The sequence below is a fragment of the Ovis canadensis genome, chromosome 8 (genome assembly GCF_042477335.2).
Source record: "Ovis canadensis isolate MfBH-ARS-UI-01 breed Bighorn chromosome 8, ARS-UI_OviCan_v2, whole genome shotgun sequence".
NCBI classification, from domain to species: domain Eukaryota; kingdom Metazoa; phylum Chordata; class Mammalia; order Artiodactyla; family Bovidae; genus Ovis; species Ovis canadensis.
This window is the reverse complement of record NC_091252.1, coordinates 101239971-101260515: the sequence shown is the minus strand read 5'-3', so window position 1 is coordinate 101260515 and position 20545 is coordinate 101239971. Positions and strand designations below refer to the sequence as shown.

Below are 20545 nucleotides of genomic sequence, written 5' to 3'. Positions count from 1 at the left end.
AGATAATAGATCAGGTTTAATCTTCCGCCATTAGAAATATCTAGAACCGGCCCAGTCTTATCTGCTGTCCCAGCTCACGGTAGCTGCGTCCAAGCACAAAAACACTGACACCAAATTTCACTCTTGCAAACGACCCTGAACCAGAAAAGCGTCTGATTTTCTCAGTCATCTGAGTCTGAGGGCGACTCAGTCAAGCAGACCAACCCAACACGGTGACACTTCCCTGGGCCGGGCCAGGAGCTTCCTCCTCCTCAGACAGAGGGAGGGAGGAAGGGGCCAAGGCAGGCCTGTCCGTTCGTCTCTCAGGTACACTTTGATCCCCACCTCCGTCCTGGTGGGGCTGGGAGCCGCCGCCCTGTGGTCTGCACAGGGCACCTACCTCACCATCGTGGGGAACATGCAGGCGCGGAAGACGGGACAAGTCGGCAAAGACGTGGTCAACCAGTACTTTGGCATCTTCTTCCTCATATTCCAGTCGTCCGGCGTGTGGGGCAACCTGATCTCGTCTCTCGTGTTCGGCCAGACGCCCACTCAAGGTAACAGGAAATGGGGACCACGGAGGGCCTCTGGTCCCTTCCCTCACGTCCTCATCCAGGACATGAGCAGCGGTCACGTGGGGCCCCGAGACCTGGTTCTCAGCCTGCCTGGACCCGGCTCCTCCCTGGACAGTCTGGGTGGGTCTGAGGGCCGTCTGCTGCCCGGGTGCCTTGGCCGCCACTCCTTAGGGAGGGGTGCCCTGGGGAAACCGAGGGTCACTACCTGTGGAATGCGAGTTCACGTGTCCTTCAGTTCAGTTCAGTTCAGTGGCTCAGTCGTGTCCGACTCTTTGTGACCCCATGAACCGCAGCAAGCCAGGTCTCGCTGTCCATCACCAACTCCCAGAGTTCACTCAAACTCATGTCCATTGAGTCAGTGATGGCATCCAACCATCTCATCCTCTGTCGTCCCCTTCTCCTCCCGCCTTCAATCTTTCCCAGCATCAGGATCTTTTCAAGTGAATCAGTTCTTCACATCATGTGGCCAAAGTATTAGAGTTTCTGCTTCAATATCAGTCCTTCCAATGAACACCCAGGACTGATCTCCTTTAGGATGGACTGGTTGGATCTCCTTGCAGTCCAAGGGGCTCTCAAGAGTCTTCTCCAACACCACAGTTCAAAAGTGTCAGTTCCTTGGTGCTCAGCCTTCTTTAGGGTCCGACCCTCACTTCCACACATCCATGGGGTCCTTACTATCCTCTAGACTAAGAATGGTTTCTGTGGTTTATTTTCCCTCAGAATCGATTCATTCACCAGCGTTTTCAATATTACACAAAAGGCCACCATCCCCAACAGATTTGAACACTGCATGACCAGGGTCTTAACTTTCCTCTCTGCCCGGCCTCACCCAGACAGGGTTACAGAGTGCGCGTCCGTTTTACGCCTGCACACTTTGCTGTCTGAAGACTTCAACCAAGGGCAGAGGAAACGCATGTCTGCAGGTCTCGCAGGAAGCTTTATTAATGGGGAAGAGATGCTAACTGTCCCATTATCAGGAATCTCTCTCTCTGCCTTGATCCTCTGTACTGCTCATCCACTCAAGTCCCAGCTTTCGGAAATAAGAACCTTTCCTCCCTCTTTGCTCACATGATGTCATCCTTGCTGAGTACCTCCGCAGAGGGAAATTGCAGGGTTGATAGACACCAATCATTACTCAGTATTGCCAGAACTGTCAGCAATCGACCAACAGAAGCTAGGGTGAAAGTTCAGGCTCTGACATGACTGGTGTGGAGGTGCGAACAGGTTCACTTTTAAAGACATGCAGACAAGTAAGCTTAATCTCTCCCTGGTCACTGGACACAGAATCTGAGGGCTGGAAGGCACGTTGGGAGCCTTGAGAGGCTTCTCCGCCTTCCTGTGCCTCCAGCCTCCACGCTGCCGCCTTGTCCCCGGCTGCGCGCCTCCCGACCCACAGGAAGGCCGCAGCGTCTCGTGCGCTGAGATCAGTACTATGGGAATGATGGGACACCGAGGACGCTTGCCTGTGACACGTGGCCCCTTTCTTCAGAGATTCAATGTGGGTATACTGAGAGTCACTGGTTGCTCACATGTCATTCTTTTTACAGCTAAGAAACACTCAGAGAAAGCATGAGCGAAGCTGCCCACGGTGATGGGTCTCTTCACAGATGAGTCTCAGAACCCAGTGGGCCCGACACCCAGTCTAACATATCTTATTTATAATTCAGAAAAGCGGAAAACTTTTAACGAAGTTAGCAACACAATATAACTAGTAGCCAGCATTTATTCCACATGGGTCCGGAGTGTCTTAAAATCAAGCATATAGATGTTTCCGAAGAGAGACGTGTCTGAGACACTGGATGGAACAACCCCCGTGGTTGGCTCTGACCTGTGGTGGGTCTCACGCTCCGTGTGGCCACACTCTCCCTGGCACATCCTTGCACGTGTGCCGTCTCCTGTTGCGAGTTCCCCATGTCCTCAGTCGGGCTCTCTGCTTCCACAGGGACCGTCCCAGAGGAGCAGCTGCAGGCCTGCGGGGCCAGCGACTGCCTGATGGCCGTGGCATCCACCAACAGCACGAAGCGGCCCTCCCAGGACCTCGTCTACACGCTCATGGGCATCTATACGGGTACGTGCCGGCCCCAGGACCCCGGGCAAAGCAAGACCTTCCTGGGTAAAGGACCACCTTCCCAGGGCTCGGATGATCTGCGCTTATCTGCACACACCCCTCAAAATGCGTTCAGCTGGGTGGTGCCCGGGGCCTTCCCGCATGAAACCCAGCGCAGCAGCCTCTGCTGTCGGAGGTCTCGCTTGATGATGGAACCAGCCCCACGTCTGCACCATCCAGGCCCGCGGTCATCACCTGTGCTTACTGAAATTCTAATTAACAAAAGTAAGATGACTCTTCCGAGGTCACACAGCAGCCACGTTCCAAGCGCTCAGTGGCCACTAGGGGCTGTGGCCGCGCTGTTGGGTGGCACCGAGGTGGCCCACGGCCTTGGTGAATCAGCTATTTGCAGGGCTTCCCTGGAGGCTCAGATGGCAATGAATCTGCCTGTAATGCGGGAGACCCAGGTTCAATCCCTGGGCCAGGAAGATCCCCTGGAGGAAGGCATGGCAACCCTCTCCAGTGTTCTTGCCTGGAGAATTCCATGGACAGAGGAGCCTGTGGGCTACAGTCCACGGGTCACACAGTCAGACATGGCTGAGTGAATGTCACACTTCACACTTCAACTACATCTGGTTGGATTTGGAAGTCCCAAGTCTTGGGCTTATCACCTTTTCCTGAAGCGTATACTTAAATGACTTCTGAGAGGCTGGGGCTGGGCGGGCGTCTCCCACTGCCCACCCTTGGGTATCTGTGAAGCCTTGTGGCTCCCACTGGTGGTCACGGGGCAGCAGAAGGTGTTGGACACTGGAAATTTGTGAAGAGATGGCTGCCCAAGGGGAGTGAGTTCCTATGATGGTGCTTATCCTTGTTGTTCAGTTGCTCAGTCGTGTCCGACTCTTTGCAACCCCACAGACTGCCCCCCGCCAGGCCTCCCTGTCCTTCTTCATCTTCTAGACCTTGCTCAAACTCACGTCCATTGAGTCGGTGATGCCATCCAACCATCTCATCCTCTGTTGTCCCCTTCTCCTCTTGCCTTCAATCTTTCCCAGCATCAGGGTGTTTTCCAATGAGTCAGCTCTTTGCATCAGGTGGCCAAAGTATTGTAGCTTCAGCTTCAGCATCAATCCTTCCAATGAATATTCAGGGTTGATTTCCTTTAGGATTGACTGGTTTGATCTCTTATCCTTAGATGCTTATTTGAATGAAAAATTTCTAAATGACTCCACTACTTTGGGCATATCTTTAAATTAGGTGGTTGGGTTATTTATTTTATTTTATTTTTTTTTTGGTGTCCATTTGAAGAAAATTTAAGGATATTTTTTACCATTCTTGAATTCTGGAGTCTGTGAAGGTCTTGGATTGTATCCTTCTTAACGACCATGAGTCTGATAAGAGTCAGATTCGATGGGACTGAGTGCAGACGCCACTGGGAATCAAAGGCCATGAGGCCGTGTGCATGGGCGGCTCGTCGCCTTGGTGAGAGCAGACGCACCAACACTCCGGTCTATTTCAAAGTCACTTCCATATCAGAGGAGCCAAGGGGGGCCTTAACGCTGATAAACCAGAGTGAGCGCTAGAGATGGGGCCCAGAAAGCAGGCAGACGAGGTCCTGGCTGCCGGTGACCTTGGGGGCCAGATGGGCACTCAGCTACTGAAACCGGTTGAACAGGATGAGTGTTTTGAACAAAGCTCTCAGATGACGAGCAGTTACATCTCCTTGAGAAATTGCGTTCTAGGGATGGTGACTGCAGCCATGAAATTAAAAGACGCTTACTCCTTGGAAGAAAAGTCATGACCAACCTAAATAGCATATTCAAAAGCAGAGACATTACTTTGCCGACTAAGGTCCGTCTAGTCAAGGCTATGGTTTTTCCTGTGGTCATGTATGGATGTGAGAGTTGGACCGTGAAGAAGGCTGAGCATCGAAGAATTGGTGTTTTTGAACTGAGGTGTTGGAGAAGACTCTTGTGAGTCCCTTGGACTGCAAGGAGATCCAACCAGTCCATTCTGAAGGAGATCAACCCTGGGATTTCTTTGGAAGGAATGGTGCTAAAGCTGAAGCTCCAGTACTTTGGCCACCGCATGCGAAGAGTTGACTCATTGGAAAAGACTCTGATGCTGGGAGGGATTGGGGGCAGGAGAAGAAGGGGATGACCGAGGATGACATGGCTGGATGGCATCACGGACTTGATGGATGTGAGTCTGAGTGAACTCCAGGAGATGGTGATGGACAGGGAGGCCTGGCATGCTGCGATTCATGGGGTTGCAAAGAGTCGGACACGACTGAGTGACTGAACTGAACTGGACTGAACTGGGCAGCTCTGATGGGAAGGTGGTACCCAAGCCAGGTATTGAAGGATGAGTAGGAGTTTACCAGGCAGAGAAGGAGAGATGAGTGGGCGTTGAAGGCAGAGAAGCCCCAGAGGGAGCCCGCGGGGCTGGAGGCCAGACGGCAAGGCGGGGAGCGCGTGCGCGTGTGCGTGGCCCCTGGAGCCCCGCACAGCAGCCTGTCCCCTCCCTGTCCTTTCAGGGTGCGGTTTCCTGGCCGTCCTGCTCACGGCCGTGTTTCTGGAACCCGTAAGAGATGCTCAGCCGGAAGGTGAGGGCGAGAAGCAGGCTCCCCCTTTCTGGTCCACTTTGCTGTCGACATTTAAGCTGCTCAGAGACAAGCGCCTGCGTCTTCTGATCCTGCTGCCGATGCTCAGCGGGTTCGAGCAAGCCTTCCTGTCAGGCGACTACACGCGGGTAAGAGAGGGGCTGGCTGGCGGGCGGCTTGGGGCTCCCCGCGCTGCATGCAGCCCTTCCGGCCTCGGGGGAGCTGCCCATGGGGCTGCATGTGGGCTCACCTGGGCTGGAACCAGGGTCGCCTCTCGCTTGAGATGTGTCTCCAGATAAAGGACCAAAGCCGCTTGGGAGTTGTTGCAGTGACCCTTATTTGCCTGCATCTCACCCCGTGTCCTTGTCTTAGAGTGGAAAATAGAGAAAACACTGAAATTCCTCATTACCTAGCTTTTAAAAAACGTTTGTTCTAAAGTCTAGTTGACTGACAGTGTTGCGTTACTCCCGGGTGTGGAGCAGAGCGGTTCAGTTACACAGCTGTATGTACACGACCTTTCTCAAAGTCTTTTCCATTTCGGTTATTGCAGAATGTTGAGCAGAGGTCTCTGTGCCGTGCAGTAGGTCCTTGCTGGTTATCCACTTCAAACATGGCAGTGTGCACACGTCCACCCCAGACTCCCTGTCCCTTCTCTCCCTTCTTCCCCTGCTGGTTACCATCAGTTCATTCTCTAAGTCTCTGAGTCTGTTTCTGTTTGGTGAATGAGCTCACGTGTATCATTCATCACATGATGCTTGTCTTTCTCTGGCCAACTTCATATAGTATGAAGTCTAGTCGCGTCCGTGTTGCTACCAATGACGTTATTTCATCCTTTTCATTGTTGAGTAATATTCCATCTATTTCTGCTTTATTGACTATGCCAAAGCCTTTGACTGTGTGGATCACAATAAACTGTAGAAAATTCTGAAAGAGATGGGAATACCAGACCACCTGACCTGCCTCTTGAGAAACCTATATGCAGGTCAGGGAGCAACAGTTAGAACTAGACATGGAACAACAGACTGGTTCCAAATAGGAAAAGGAGTACGTCAAGGCTGTATATTGTCACCCTGTTCATTTAACTTATATGCAGAGTACATCATGAGAAACGCTGGGCTGGAAGAAACACAAGCTGGAATCAAGATTGCCGGGAGAAATATCAATCACCTCAGATATGCAGATGACACCACCCTTATGGCAGAGAGTGAAGAGGAACTAAAAAGCCTCTTGATGAAAGTGAAAGAGGAGAGTGAAAAAGTTGGCATATAGCTCAACATTCAGAAAACTAAGATCATGGCATCTGGTCCCATCACTTCATGGGAAATAGATGGGGAAACAGTGGAAAGTGTCAGACTTTATATTTTTGGACTCCAAAATGACTGCAGATGGTGACTGCAGTCATGAAATTAAGAGACGCTTACTCCTTGGAAGGAAAGTTATGACCAACCTAGACAGCATATTGAAAAGCAGAGATATTACTTTGCCAACAAAGCTCTGTCTAGTCAAGGCTATGGTGTTTGCAGTGGTCATGTATGGATGTGAGAGTTGGACTGTGAAGAAAGCTGAGTGCCAAAGAATTGATGCTTTTGAACTGTGGTGTTGGAGAAGACTCTCGAGAGTCCCTTGGACTGCAAGGAGATCCAACCAGTCCATCCTAAAGGAGATCAGTCCTGGGTGTTCACTGGAAGGACTGATGCTGAAGCTGAAACTCCAGTACTTTGGCCACCTCATGTGAAGAGTTGACTCATTGGAGAAGGCCCTGATGCTGGGAGGGATTGGGGGCAGGAGGAGAAGGGGACAACAGAGGATGAGATGGTTGGATGGCATCACCGACTCGATGGACATGAGTTTGAGTGAACTCTGGGAGATGGTGATGGACAGGGAGGCCTGGCATGCTGCGGTTCATGGGGTCGCAAAGAGTCGCACTGAGCGACTGAACTGAACTGAGTAATTAGCGATGTTGAGCATCTTTTCTTGTGCCTTTTGCTCCTCTGTATGTCCTGTCTGGAGAAAAGTCTATTGGGGCCCTTAGCTAGTTTTTGAATATTGAGTTACAATCTAGAAACGAAGGTGGCTCAGCATGGTTGCCCTGGCTACTCAGATGCCCTTTCCCTGGATGCCCACCTGATCCCTGCACTGTCTGCCCACTTTGTTCCGAGAGGGGGTCCTTCTTTAGGTGTGGCTGGAGCGGAGCCCCAGGTCTGGCTGGCTACCTTTATCGAGGGTCTCTCCCTGAGCCCCTGTCTCTGGAGCCCCTGCCCAGGTGGGGTTCTGTCCTGGAGACCCCGGTGGGATGCTGTAGAAGGGATGTCACAGACAGGGACGGTAGAGAGGTTTTTGCTCAGAAAGTGTGGGAGAGGAGCTGGGCGTTGGAGGGAGACAGCCAGGGCCAAGGCTGGACCCTCCAGCCTGTGTCTAGAGGCCCACCCCCCAGGACCACCACTCATCCTCCAGGGAACTTCCACTCCAGTCCCCCCACGGCTCCTTCCTAGGAGGGGCTGCCAAACTTGCAGGAGAAAGGGCCGGGTACAGATTTGAGTTCCAGGTAAACCGCAAACTCCCCTTGGTGTACAGCCCCGCATGTTCAGGCGCCCAGGGCTGCCTGTGGCCTCTGCTCTGAGGACTATCCTGTTGGAGACCTGGAGTTTCCAAGAACAAGGGGGATGACACAGAGTCCCTGGGTCTGGACGAGGCCACTCCCCTCGGACTTGTCACAGACCACTGCCTGTGAGCTCAGGCACAGCCGGCACCATCCAGGAGCCAGGGGCCTCCTGATGTGTCTGTCCTGATTCTGCAGAGACAGGCGCATCGTGAGAGCCGCAGCCGGTGAGCCCTGGTGCCCCGGGGCCCCTCTGCCCCCCACCTCCCGGGCCTGGGGCAGGAGGTCTTCCTGTTCTTCTCATCTCTACAGAGATTCCCTCCCTGCTCCTTCCATCTTCTTTTTCATTAAGACCTTATTTTTTAGAGCAGTTTTATGTTCATGGCAAAACTGAGCAGAAATTACAGAGATTTCCTGTACCTGCCCCCCGCTGACCCCACCTGGCTACGGCCTCCCCTACTGTCTGCAGTCCATCTGTCCGTTTGTCACAGCTGGTGAACCCACAGGGACACGTTCTCATCACCTTGCCTCCAGCATCTCCCTGGGGGCTTGCTCTCGGTGTGGGTGTTCTCGGGGTTTGGACACAGGCATGATGACATGAATGCATCATGACCATATTGTTCAGGGCCGCTTCAAGGCCCTAAAGCACCCCCAGCCCCCTGCTCACCCCCAGGTCTGTCCTCAGCCAGCCACCCACAGGCAGGAGGGGCACGGCCCGCCCCAAGAGAAGACTTCAGACTCAGGACGGCAGTGCGCCACACCTGCGGTGCAGGGACACGGGGAGGAGGTCTGTCCAGACGGTCCCGTTAGCTCTCACTCGAAAGGGGCGCCAACACTGTCCTCGCCCTGGGAACGGAAGGCCCGGACGAGCTTTCAGGCCAGCGGTCACACTGCAGATGGCGTTTTAGCACAGCCTGGACTCCCTGACTTGGATGAGCCCCAGAGAGCTGTGGCTCCCGCGCCCGGCCCCGAGCGGGGCGAGGCTGGCGCGGGTGACGGTCTGTCCTCTCCCACAGTCCTACACCACCTGCGCCCTGGGGATCCAGTTCGTGGGCTACGTGATGATCTGCTTCGGGGCCGTCGACGCCCTGTGCTCCGTGCTCTTCGGGAGGCTGGCCCGGTACACTGGCAGGACCGCGCTCTTCGCGCTGGGTAGGTGGGTGCTGGGCACGGCCCGGGGCGGGTCCAGCTGCACTGCGGGCGGTTGCAGCCTGTGTGAAGAGGGCTGGGGTTGGGGTGAGGAGGGGGGTAGCTGGAGGCACACAAAGTAGGGGGGACGGAGGTCAGGCGGGAGGCAGGGGGCCTCCTAGAAGGAGGAGATCTTGGTTCACGCGCTGGATGAAGCTGGTTGTCTAAATACGCATCCCCTTCTGCCTCCCCTGGGGGACCAGGAAGCAGCAGAGACAAGGTGAGGATGAGGGTGTTCAAGGAAAGAGCTAGCCAACAGTGACAGTTCCACGGGTCTGTGGTGACGCAGTGAGAGGGAGGGGAAGCCAAACCATAGTGCCGGCGGAGGCCTGAGTCATTCGATTCTTACTGAGGAACGCAGACACCTAGTAACTCAACCAGGGTCACGCAGCCCCGGGACACCCTGGAGGCACCTGCTCCACGTGCTCCTCTGCCGCCCTAGAGGGTCACAGGCTGCTCTGTCTCCCTGGTCGGGGGGCATCACAGGGCCTGCAGACTCATGAAGCCGAGACCTCAGGCTGTGAGGACAAAGCCAGGAGGAGCAAGGAGGCCTTGCTCCCTGTCCTGCTTGGAAGGCCCAGCTCCCAGGCTTGGGGGCCCTCTTCCCCTCCCCTCCCCACGCCCCCCACTCAGTGAGAAGCAGGGGTCCCCACTAATGAAGAATCTCAGTGTCTCCCACCCTGAGCCCCCACAATCTGGAGCCTCCTTTGCCCAGCAAGATGACACTTTGCCCTAAGACACAGAGGTGCATCACCCCAAGGCTCCCCCGCCATTGCTGCTGTGAAGACCAGAGGCGGGCAGAGTTGCGCACCTGCCAGGGGTGCCCCCTGGCAGCCTGCACCGGTCAGGTCAAAGGCACCAGAGAAAGCGAGCAGCAGTAATATAGGGAGCAGGGGGTCAGAGGCTCGGCCCACGGCTCCGAGGGACTCAGAGGAGCCCCCCGCCCCACGCCCCCGCCCCCAGGGGCCGTGACCCAGCTGGCCTGCATCGTTGCCCTCCTGCTGTGGAAGCCGCACCCCAGCCAGCTGCCCGTGTTCTTCGTGTTCCCCGGCCTCTGGGGCATGGCCGACGCGGTCTGGCAGACACAGAACAACGGTGAGTGCCTGGCGCAAGGCCAGCCCGCTCGGGGGGCCCCCGCTTGGCTGGCCTCGGAAGGGGGCTCAGGGCCCCTGAGGGAGACGGGGAGACGTGCATCAAGGAGCAGGGGCTGGAGGGCGGGCCCCACTTCCTCTCGAGGGCTTGGATCCGCGATGCCCGGGAGGAAAGGCAGCAGAGCCCGCAGCTGTCCTTGCTAGTGTGACCGTCCCGTCGAGGCTCCCCCCGGGCGAGCTCCTCTGGGCAGAGCGATGTCCTGCCCGTGTGTCTGGCCAAAAGCGCTCCTGTCTGCTTTCAATGGAGGTGTGGGGAGGAGCCAAAGCTTACAGGTTACCATGCCAACGTCCCTCGGTGGACAGGGAGAACTGAGTTGGGGGTGGGAGGGGTCAGTGGCACATTCATCCTGGGGGTCACGCCTGAGTCCCGTCCTGTCTGATGGTCCTCTGGGCAGCGGGAAGCCTGGGGGAGGCTAGAAGGGAGCCGTCTCTAACAGCGCCCCCTAGACAGGAGTGGGGCTTGTGAACAGGAGACGTGTACTGCTCTGGGGCTGGGTGTCCAGGACGAAGGCACTGCGGGTTCGGGGAGGACCCACTTCCTGGCTCATAAACATCTCACTGAGTCCTCAGTGGACATAGGGGCGAGGGGACAATCAGGGGTCCCCTTCACGAGGGCACTGTAACCCCGAGGGCTCCCAGAGACCACCTCCCAACACCGTCACCTAGGGGTTTCAGCCTCTGTGTTTAGGGGGACCTGTGAGGACAGGCTGGCTGCAGTGCTGAAGGCGAGGGTGGCGGTTGGCCCGATCTGGGGCTGAACTGCCTGGTGAAGGGGCTGGGTTCACTCAGCACCCACGGAAGCAGCAGCAGGGGTTTACAGCTGGGGACGGGGGTAGGGCGAGCTGCTGCCGCAACGCAGGGGAACCTGGGGACGTGCAGGGGTATGCCACGCAGAGGGCCATGGTCAGAAGGGGCTGAGCAGCGGAGCTGCTGGAAGCAGGAAGGAAAGGAAGCCAGGACAGGCTAGGACCTGGTGGTCCCAGGGCCGGGCTGGACATCGGGACTCCTGGGCTATAGGCGGCCGGCAAGCCCCCAGACAGCAGGGTTGGAGGCATCCACTGAAGGGCTTGGCTTGGGCTTGAACAAGACAGGGGACCCCGATCAGGGGGACCCAGCCCTGAAAGGGGTTGTCTTGGGCATGTGTAGCGGTATTGTCGTTGCTGTTATTGTTCAATTGCTCAATCATGTTCGACTCTTTGCGACCCCGTGAACCACACCACACAAGGCCTCCCTGTCCCTCACCATCTCCCAAAGTTTGCCCAAGTTCGTGTCCACTGAATCAGTGATGCCATCCAAACATCTCATCCTCTGTCATCCCCTTCTCCCGCTTTCAACCTTTCCGAGCATCAGGGGCTTTTCCAGTGAGTCAGCTCTTCCCATCAGGTGGCCAAACTATTGGAGCTTCAGCTTTATCATCAGTCCTTCCAATGAATATTCAGGACTGATCTCCTTTAGGATGGACTGGTTGGATCTCCTTGCAGTACAAGGGACTCTCAAGAGTCTTCTCCAACACCACAGTTCAAAAGCATCAATTCTCCAGCACTCAGCTTTCTTTGTGGTCCAACTCTCACATCCATACATGACTACTGGAAAAACCATAGCCTTGACTAGATGGACCTTTGTGGGCAAAGTGATGTCTCTGCTTTTTAATGTACTGTCTAGGTTGGTCATAGCCTTTCTCCCAAGAAGCAAGCATCTTCTAATTTCATGGCTCCAGTCACCATCCACAGAGATTTTGGAGCAAGAGAAAATCTGACTATTAATTTTCGATGCAGAGTGAAGAGCTGTGAGGAGAGGAGAAGGGACCTGGGGAGCAGAGGACAGCTGAGAGGCAGGGAGAGCATCCAATGGGGGCATGTGGGGACAGGGGGCTGAGGGGCCTCCAGGCTGGGAGGGGAGGGGTCCCCTTTCTTTGGAAAGTGTGGGAAGGCAGTCAGCATAAAGGACAGGAAGACTATCACTCTGGGGAAAGGAGTTGACTTCAGGCCTGAGAGTCCTGGCTTCCTGGAGGAGCCACAGCCAGGACTCCCTAACGTGACAGAGGGCATTGACCGCGGGCCGGCGGGTTAATCCCGCGAGGATTCACTCATGATGCAGCCCGGCAGATGGCGTCACCCCCACGGCACCTCACCCAGAAGAAGGGGGGCACCTGCAGAGGTCTGGGCTGGAGCAGCGACGGACTCGGGAGGGCAGGGTCTCCCAGGACCCATTGATGGCCCTGGCTGGGGGGTGGGAGTGTCGAGGCCCCAGGAGGTGAGCCGTCTCTGCAGCCAAGAAGCCACTAAGGGGTGAGCTGGGGCCCCAGGGGCGGATCCGGCTCAGAAGGGAGCTTCTTCCCTTGGAAATGCCACCCACAGTCCAGCCCTCACCAGGGAAGCACCTGGGACTGGAAAGTAGGTCAGGCCCAGACACAAGCCAGCAGCTGCCATTTCCGGGGACGGGAGCCTGGCTGCTGTCCCTGCACCCAGGGATGTCACACACGTGGCCTCGGCAGTCCAGGACGGCCCCTCCTTAGCATCTGAGTCGGTGCCGGCCTGTGAAACAGCTGAGGAAACACCCCCGAGCAAACCCAAGGTCGCTGGCATCAAGGGGTTTGGCTTTCACAGCCTCTCTCCCGCCTCCACGATGCAGGAGATGCTCCTGGAGTTCTGAGCCAGGTGACAGAGGCGTGCTCAGCTCAGCAGAGACTGCCGTGTTTGGACGAAGGGCAGCTGGTGGAAGTGGCGACAGATTAGCCGCAGGTGCGTCTGTTGCTCAACAGAGGAAATCCCTGAGTCGGTAGAGGAGACAAACAGAAACCACACTTGCTTTTCTTGGCTGCCCAGACTGTAAGCCAGTGAGGGGTCCCCACAGCCCCAGAGGACTCTAAGCAATCATCAGGAGAGAGGGCCTCCACGTCCGCGTGGAGGGGCGAGGGACCCCCACTGTTCATGCCCCAGTGCTTCTGCCGACTTGCTCTGATTAACTGACTTCCCTGAGCTCAGTTGGGCTTTCTGAAGCGTTTACACGAAGAATTGATGCTATTGAACTGTGGTGTTGGAGAAGACTCTTGAGAGTCCCTTGGACTGCAAGGAGATCCAAGCAGTCCATCCTAAAGGAGATCAGTTCTGGGTGTTCATTGGAAGGACTGATGTTGAAGCTGAAACTCCAGTACTTTGGCCACCTGATGCAAAGAGCTGACTCATTGGAAAAGACCCCGATGCTGGGAAAGATTGAGGGCAGGAGGAGAAGGGGATGACAGAGGATGAGATGGTTGGATGGCATCACCGACTCAATGGGCATGAGTTTGGGTGGACTCCGGGAGTTGGTGATGGACAGGGAGGCCTGGCGTGCTGCAGTCCATGGGGTTGCAAAGAATCGGACACGACTGAGTGACTGAACGGAACTGAATTGAACTGAACACTTAGAAGTCAGGTCAGGACCTGGGATGCACAGCCGTGTGCATACAATTCCCAGGTGTTCGGAAGGCTCACAGTAAACCTGTTTGGTTCTTCTCTATCCCTGAGACACGGGAATAATTGCTCCAACTCTTCCTTCCTTTCCATGGACATGAGAGACTATCAGGCTGAGCCTTTGTCAAGGTGAGCAGCTACATGAAGTCCAGTGAATGACTTGGGTTAAGTCCTTCTTGAATAAGAATACCAATTTAAAATGAATTATTTCTGTCTTTTTGTTCAAATTAAGTTTTTTTGAGTAAAAAATCAGTTCTTGGCGGGAAACTGTTCTTCCCATCTATGGTTTGTGACTTTCTCAACCATCTTGACCAGGAGGGCTGTTTTAATAACAGAGCTCCCTGCGGGCTCCCCTCCCTGCGGTGTGGTCCATCCATACCGTCTCTGTGTTTTCAAAAACTGCACATTTTGTGTAGCTTTTGCCACCTACCAAGACCAGCTCTCTCACTTCTGCTGTCTCAATAGCAAGATGGATTTCTAATGCTATTCTCCCTGGATGTTTCTCTCTGTTAAGAGAAGAGGTGAGTCACGTGCATTCCTAGTTAATGAGACGGAATACAATTGAGTACAGTGTAACCCTCCTTCGCAGTCACCACTTCTCAATGCAAAAGCTGATTGATACATCTGGGCGGGACCATCCCAGCCCTTCCTTCTTGGGGCAGAATCCCGCCTCCCCCTGCTCCAGGTTCCCACTGGGCTCCAGAGAGCCCTCCCGCCTCTGGAGCCGTTCATTTCAGCTGCTCTCTGCTTAGCCGCCCTGACAGTACTGTTACCATGGCAACACTCACACAACAATGCCTGAATCTGAGACAACTCGGCGTGTCTGGCCTTGAAATACCCTTTTGCCTCATCAGCCACCAAAGGGGCTGCTTCCAGGCTGATAAATTCAGAAGACCCGTCCTTTCCTCTGTGCCCGGCTCATGCATCCTGTCGTTTCCAACCAAACAAGACTTGACCTCATCCTGGCATCGGAGGTCGGGAGTCTGCATCCTGTCTCTTTCACCTGGTGCTGTGGCCAGGTCGGACTGCAAGCAGGCTTTTCTTCTTCTTTTTTTTTATAATGTTCTTAGATCGACGGCAGAGTTGCCAATAGAGTGCAGAATTCCCACATACTGTCCACTCTGTCTCCTCAGTTCGAACATCTTACAAGCCTGTGGTACACTTGTCAAAACTGAGGAATTAACTTTGGGAAATAACGGAACTTCAGATCTTATTCCATTTTTCCAGCTTTCCCCCTTTCTCTGTGTGCTCCCCAGGCAGGCCGCTGCTTTGCTGGTCTGTGCCAGCTTCTCTTTCTGCTCTGCTTTGGTGACCGTGACCCTCTTGGAGAATACTGGTCAGGGGTTGTGTGCACAGTCCCTGTAATTCAGGCTCATCTGATGTCTTCTCATAACTGGGCTGGAGCTATGGTTTCGGGGAGGAAGACCCCAGAGTGCAGGGGCTTTCTCGTCATGTTGACCAGGGGGACAGCACACGGCCGGCCCCCCTGTGGACCCTGCAGAGGGGGCCCCTCGCCCTCATCTGTTCAGGTCCCGTCTCCCAGCCTTGCTTTCCTGACCCGCGAGGTACGGGGTTGGCTCACGGCCCCTCCAGCGGTCACTCTCATCCGCTGTTTCTCGTCTACGCGATGCTGCTTCCTTCGCTGCAAGAGGCCCGCTCACCGGACTGGTTATTGTCCACAACGTGAAACCCTTCTGGTTTCCAGGCAGAGAGGTCCTGGGGTGGTTACCTGGGCCTCGGGGAGGCGGCAGCGCTTTCTGCAGGAGTCGGGAGGGCTGTGTGCGCCCTCACAGCCACGTCTCCGCCTCTCCCTGCAGCTCTCTTCGGGGTTCTGTTTGAGAAGAACAAGGAGGCCGCCTTCGCCAACTACCGCCTCTGGGAGGCCCTGGGCTTCGTCATCGCCTTCGGATACAGCACGTTCCTGTGCGTCAGCGTCAAGCTCTACGTCCTCCTGGGCGTCTTGAGTGCAGCCATGGCCGCCTACGGGGCCGTCGAGTGCATGGAGTCCGCAAAGGCCGCAGAGCGGACAAAACCCGCCGAGGAGGGGGTGACGCAGACGAAGCTGTGACGCGAGGGCCGCGGTGGGTGGGCCCGGGCCGGACCCCAAGACCCGCGGAGGCTGCCGCTGACTTCACGGCCGCTTCACTGTTATGTGGCGATGTCTCTATTTTATCAGGTTCTTCAGTCCGCCATCTCATCATGGAGGTGCAGAGTGTACCGGCAGAATCAGTTCATTTCAGATACAAAAGAAATAAACTCAGGGTACCACCAGCCACTAGGGACTTGCCTAGAGTCATGGGTCAACAGCCGAGGCTTGTTTGGGGGTGGCTGTTAAGAGCTAGAAAGTTGCTGAAAAGACGCAGCCCCACGCCAGCACTTTGCAGATGGGCAAACTGACGTCCGGGCAAGTCAGTGACTGCCTCCTAGAGTCAGCGAGGGACAAAGCCAGACTAGGCTCTCTGTGTCGTGACGCCTTGGGGTATGAGTTTCTGAATAAATCCAGTTATATTATGCACCTAACTCTTGTCCAAATACTTTACTCCACTCACCTGGATCACACACACACACGTCATCACACTAGCTTGTTGGAGGCCATTAACGACAAGAGACGCAAGTTACTCCCAATGGGACTTGACACGTGGGGCTGATAACACATGAACCCAGACGCGGGCCCACGGTCTCCTGCCCTCTGCCCGCCTCTCTGGCAGGTACGTCCATCAGCCTGCTCCTTCCTCCTCGTCTGACGCCCGGTAATGCAGGCACGGCCCTTCTCTGAGCCCAGCTGTCTTTCTGAGACACCCCACCCCGGAACCTCATGGACAGGGCTCACCGTGTCCCCTCTCTTCTCCGTTCACCCCACCTCGCCTCCTCCTCCCCGCCTCGGTCCCTGCTCTTCTCCAGGCTTCTTTCCACACGTCCCGTAGCAGCACACCCGGCTACCCTCCTCCAGCCCTGAAGCCAACCTGTCTGCCAGACCCTGTGACCCTGCCAAGGCCAAGGTTCCGAGGTGTGTCCTGCAGCCCAGCCCAGGGCCTTCCACCTTCCAGGGGGCCTCCCGGCCCCTCTCAAGGGCACTGTGGCCTCTAGAGCTTTGCTCACGGGCCTCCTCGACCTTGAGCGCCCTCCTGCCCTCAACACAGACCCCTCGGGCTTGTCCAGGCTGTGCTCTTGCCGCGTGACACACACTTCTGGATACTGGCTTTTGTGTGCGGCCCCTGCTCAGTACTGTGGCTGGCAGTGCTTGGTCCTCCTGAGCCCGGGTGCTGGAACTGGGGACACTCTGCCCGCAGAGACCCAGCAGACTCTCAGAAATGCACGAATGGGGGCAGAGGGGCCTGGCCAGGAACATCAGGCCCACAGCTGCCCCTTCTCCAGACTCCAGGCTGAGATGCCACGGGAGGGCCCAGCATCTCCGTGAGGTCCGGGGTAGGAGGCCAAGGCGCCACAGGCTCTGGCGGAAGGCTGAGCGCCTTGCTGTTTGCAGCTGTTGCTGCTCGATGGGAAATGTGCAGGAGCCCCAGCCCCTCGGGCGACAGGAGGGCTTCGGGTCAGGCAGCCATCTGGAGAGTGGCTGCTGGGGCCACCGAAGGCTCCCACTGGACGGCACACTCCCGCCTGCCAGCCGGCTGCTCCCGGAAGGTGGCCCGTGGCACTCAGGCCTTTTCTTTCCTGCTCATCCTCTGAACTTGGCCTGCGCCCTTTAACCTGGGTGTGCATTCGGGCACCTTGATGGGGGCACGGAGACAGAACTATCAGGGCTCTCGCTTCCTCCTGGGCCCCGGGCTGGGGCGGGGGGTGAGCTGGGGGGTCCCTGGGTCTCATCAGTGTTGCTCTGGGAAGGCTGAGTTGTAGCAGAAAGTAAGGGACTTAATCTTGAGCGTAGTACTCCATTTGCAAAATGGGAAAGTTCCTCCTCCATAAGGAATCATTGAGACAAGACATTATTCAAAGGGGAAAAGCAGAGGAGAGATAAATTAGGAGGTTGAGAACAACACGTACACACGGTTACATAGAGAGGAGATGGACAGCAAGGCCCTACTGTACAGCACAGGGAAATATACTCGGTATTTCATAATAACCTATAAGGAAAGAATCTGAAGAAGAAAAATATATATACATACATATAATGCTTCGAATTTTTTTTTATAAAGCACTATAAGCACTGTCCGGACTTCCCAAGTGGCTCAGCGGCGGAGAACCCGCCTGCCGGTGCAGGAGATGCAGGAGCCACTGGCCAGTCCCAGTCCAGCATTCTAGCCTGGAGGATCCCGAGGACAGAGGAGCGTGGCGGGCTGCAGGCCATGGGTCGCAGAGAGTGGACACAATTCGCGTGACTGAGCGCACACAGAGCACTGCACACAGTGAGGTGAGAATGAGCGCCTCAGACAAGCTTAAATGCAGTGGTTTTGTCCATCTCTAACTCCCAGCAGGGCTATTATGAGCCTCGATGAGCCTGCATCCAACAACTGTCCATCTCTTGTCCGCCTCCCAGGGCTCAGGAAGAAAGGCACTGCTTGCCTACTTGCTCAGAGCCGCTCACGAGGGAAAGATGTTCAAAAATAGTGCATGAATGCACGTCACAGTGTACTGGTAAACATTTCCCCAAAGTTAAATGTGTGTCTAAAGTAAAATGCTAAGCGCAGAAATGAAGTTAAAAGCACGTAAGAATAAAGAGAAAGTGTGCGTGGCAGTAATCTAGGCTCGCGGCTGCCGGAGTCACTAGCATTGTCTGAAGCAAGTCCTGAGCTTACTGGCGGCCCAGCTAAGAAGAAAGAACACAGACAGCCTGACGGTCACTCTGTGATGGAAGGGAGCTCACCAGTGCTTTAAAAGAGAACAACTCTCTAGGTCCTGAGATCTAAACGAGCACCCGCGCGGGTCACAGGTGAGGAGCACAGACGAGCCCATGGACGCCACCCTGACCGACGGCCGGGTGTTTTCTGCGGGTTGGTCGTGGCGATAGTGACGGCTCAGGGGTCCCACCGGGCGGTCGTTCTGTGGACGGGCCGGGGGCCCCGGGAAGCCAGGAGGGCGGCCTTCAGTGAGAAAGGCCCATCACTTCACACCACACCCTCCAGGAGCCTGGAAACTTCTACTCGAGTCAAAGCGTCGGGCCTTGGGAGACCCTCTCCCTCACCCTGGCTCCAACCGGGTTTATGCAGTTGTTAAGTGAGGTGTGCTGACTGCTTTCCTAGTCACACAGGGTGAAAAAATAAGGCACACGGAATGAGAGGGCTAAGCAGCACACAGCGGTTTGGCAGCCGTTTCTAGTTTCACGCCCAAATCAGAAACGGAGATTTTTTTTCCTCCTGAGACCCTTCGAGGCCCAGGTCACGCTTCTCCACATCTCTGAACTCCCCCTCCAGCCTCCACCAAACAGGCTCTCAGAATCTCCACCCCTAGCTGCACAACCCTTCCCGGCCTCCCACCGCCCCATAATCTGTGCTCATTTCTCATCTCCCTGCCCCTTTAATCACCTCCCTTCCAGCTCCTGGCGCCCAGGCTTCCTGGTTTTCTCTCTCAAATACCAGGACTAACAGTCTGACGCATTCATCTACCTGCAAAGTCTGCCTCGTGGCTTCCTCTCAGCTCACAGGCGTGTCTCCGTCCGTCCGTCTGCAGGGAGGCGAGGTTTGCAGACGGAACAGGCAGGACACGTTCTCGGGTGGTGCTGCGTCCACCGCCTCCAGACTTCTGGCCAAGCGTGGGGGTGACCCAGCTATTGGCGAGAGCCTTGAGGGCCATAGGGTAGCCCCTAGTCCCGGGGACATGGTGGGCCCTCCACAGGGCCGTCACCACTGCCGCGCTGGGTCCGTGACCAGCTACAAGGCTTCCTCATCCCATCCTCATGGCTGGGGGGCTCTGGGTTTATCTTTCCTGACCTCTGACCCAGGGGCTCGGCCTGAGGAGGAGCCTGGTCATCCGCATTTTGGAAAGCTCCCCAGCGATGGAATGTGTAGCTGGCGGGAGTCGCGCACCGGTTTTGAAGTCATGTCACGTCGCTGCTCTTGCAGCAGCTCGCTCGCTTAGCTGGCTAACCACATACGAAGTACATTTTTGAAAAGAACTTCTGGGAGTAAGCATCATTCATTACCGTTGTCCCTACAGCTCACGACAAGTGACGTCATGGAGTCCCACTGCCCCCAGACGCCATGAAGCGACATGGAAATAGTACCAGCTCCACTGACACTTGGCCAAACAGCCGAGCAAAGCGCCAGCCGCTGTCTGCACCGCTCGGCCCAGAGCTCCCGGGGGAGACGCCTCGGCCTCCACTGTCCTCACACTTCCTGGTGGCGGCTCAGCCAAGCCCTCCGCGGGTCCACGGACCCTTTCCCTGTCCCATACCCCCCGCACCACCACCCCTCAGCCTCCGGTACCCCCTCCAGGGGCCTGGCCTCCCCGGCAGGCCTCTGCCCTCCGACGCCTGCAGACAGCGCCTGTGGCCGCCCAGGACTCCGGCCCAGCTCTCGGCTGTCACTCACCCGCCCCTGGACAGGCCTCTGTCTCCAGCATCACCTCCCATGGGGAGCAACCCTTGCCTCCACACACCCGCTGGCTGCCCCAGCCTAACCCGCTCCCGGCCGCTGCTTCCAACAGGCACCGGCCCCGTTGGCCTTGCTCCCGGGACGTCTTCCAGCCCCGCGCTCTCTGTGGCCTCCTGACTCCTGACGTGACGACCGTCCTTCAGAGAGTCAGACTCACACGCTGCTTCCTCTACTCACAACCGGCCAGCTCTGGCCACTGCGTGTTCAACACCTTAGCCGGGCATGCTGGACCCCCGGTGAGGCAGTCCTGACTCATCCTTGCCCTCACCCCTTCTCTCCCCAAAATACAATATAAAGTTCCCCCAGTGCAACATAAATTTATAAACATATTGCATATAAATATCATAATCTCTGCGCCTCAGCAGTGATCGCTGGCTTTATCAAAATTCCTTTCCTCCCCCTGTGCTCAA

General features: G+C 56.1%; 1 protein-coding gene across 3 annotated transcripts in view; it reads left to right on the top strand.

Moving 5' to 3' along the window:
* Positions 1 to 16110, top strand: part of UNC93A (unc-93 homolog A) — a 33755-nt gene extending 17645 nt beyond the window's left edge. For all 3 annotated transcript variants that reach the window (XM_069599374.1, XM_069599375.1, XM_069599376.1), the window contains exons 4-9: positions 307 to 536; positions 2497 to 2622; positions 5135 to 5349; positions 8816 to 8951; positions 9951 to 10082; positions 15408 to 16110. In XM_069599374.1, the coding sequence (XP_069455475.1) occupies positions 307 to 536; positions 2497 to 2622; positions 5135 to 5349; positions 8816 to 8951; positions 9951 to 10082; positions 15408 to 15658 (1090 nt within the window). In that variant the 3' untranslated portion in view covers positions 15659 to 16110. The remainder of the gene's footprint in view (positions 1 to 306; positions 537 to 2496; positions 2623 to 5134; positions 5350 to 8815; positions 8952 to 9950; positions 10083 to 15407) is intronic.
* Positions 16111 to 20545: the final 4435 nt, after the last annotated feature.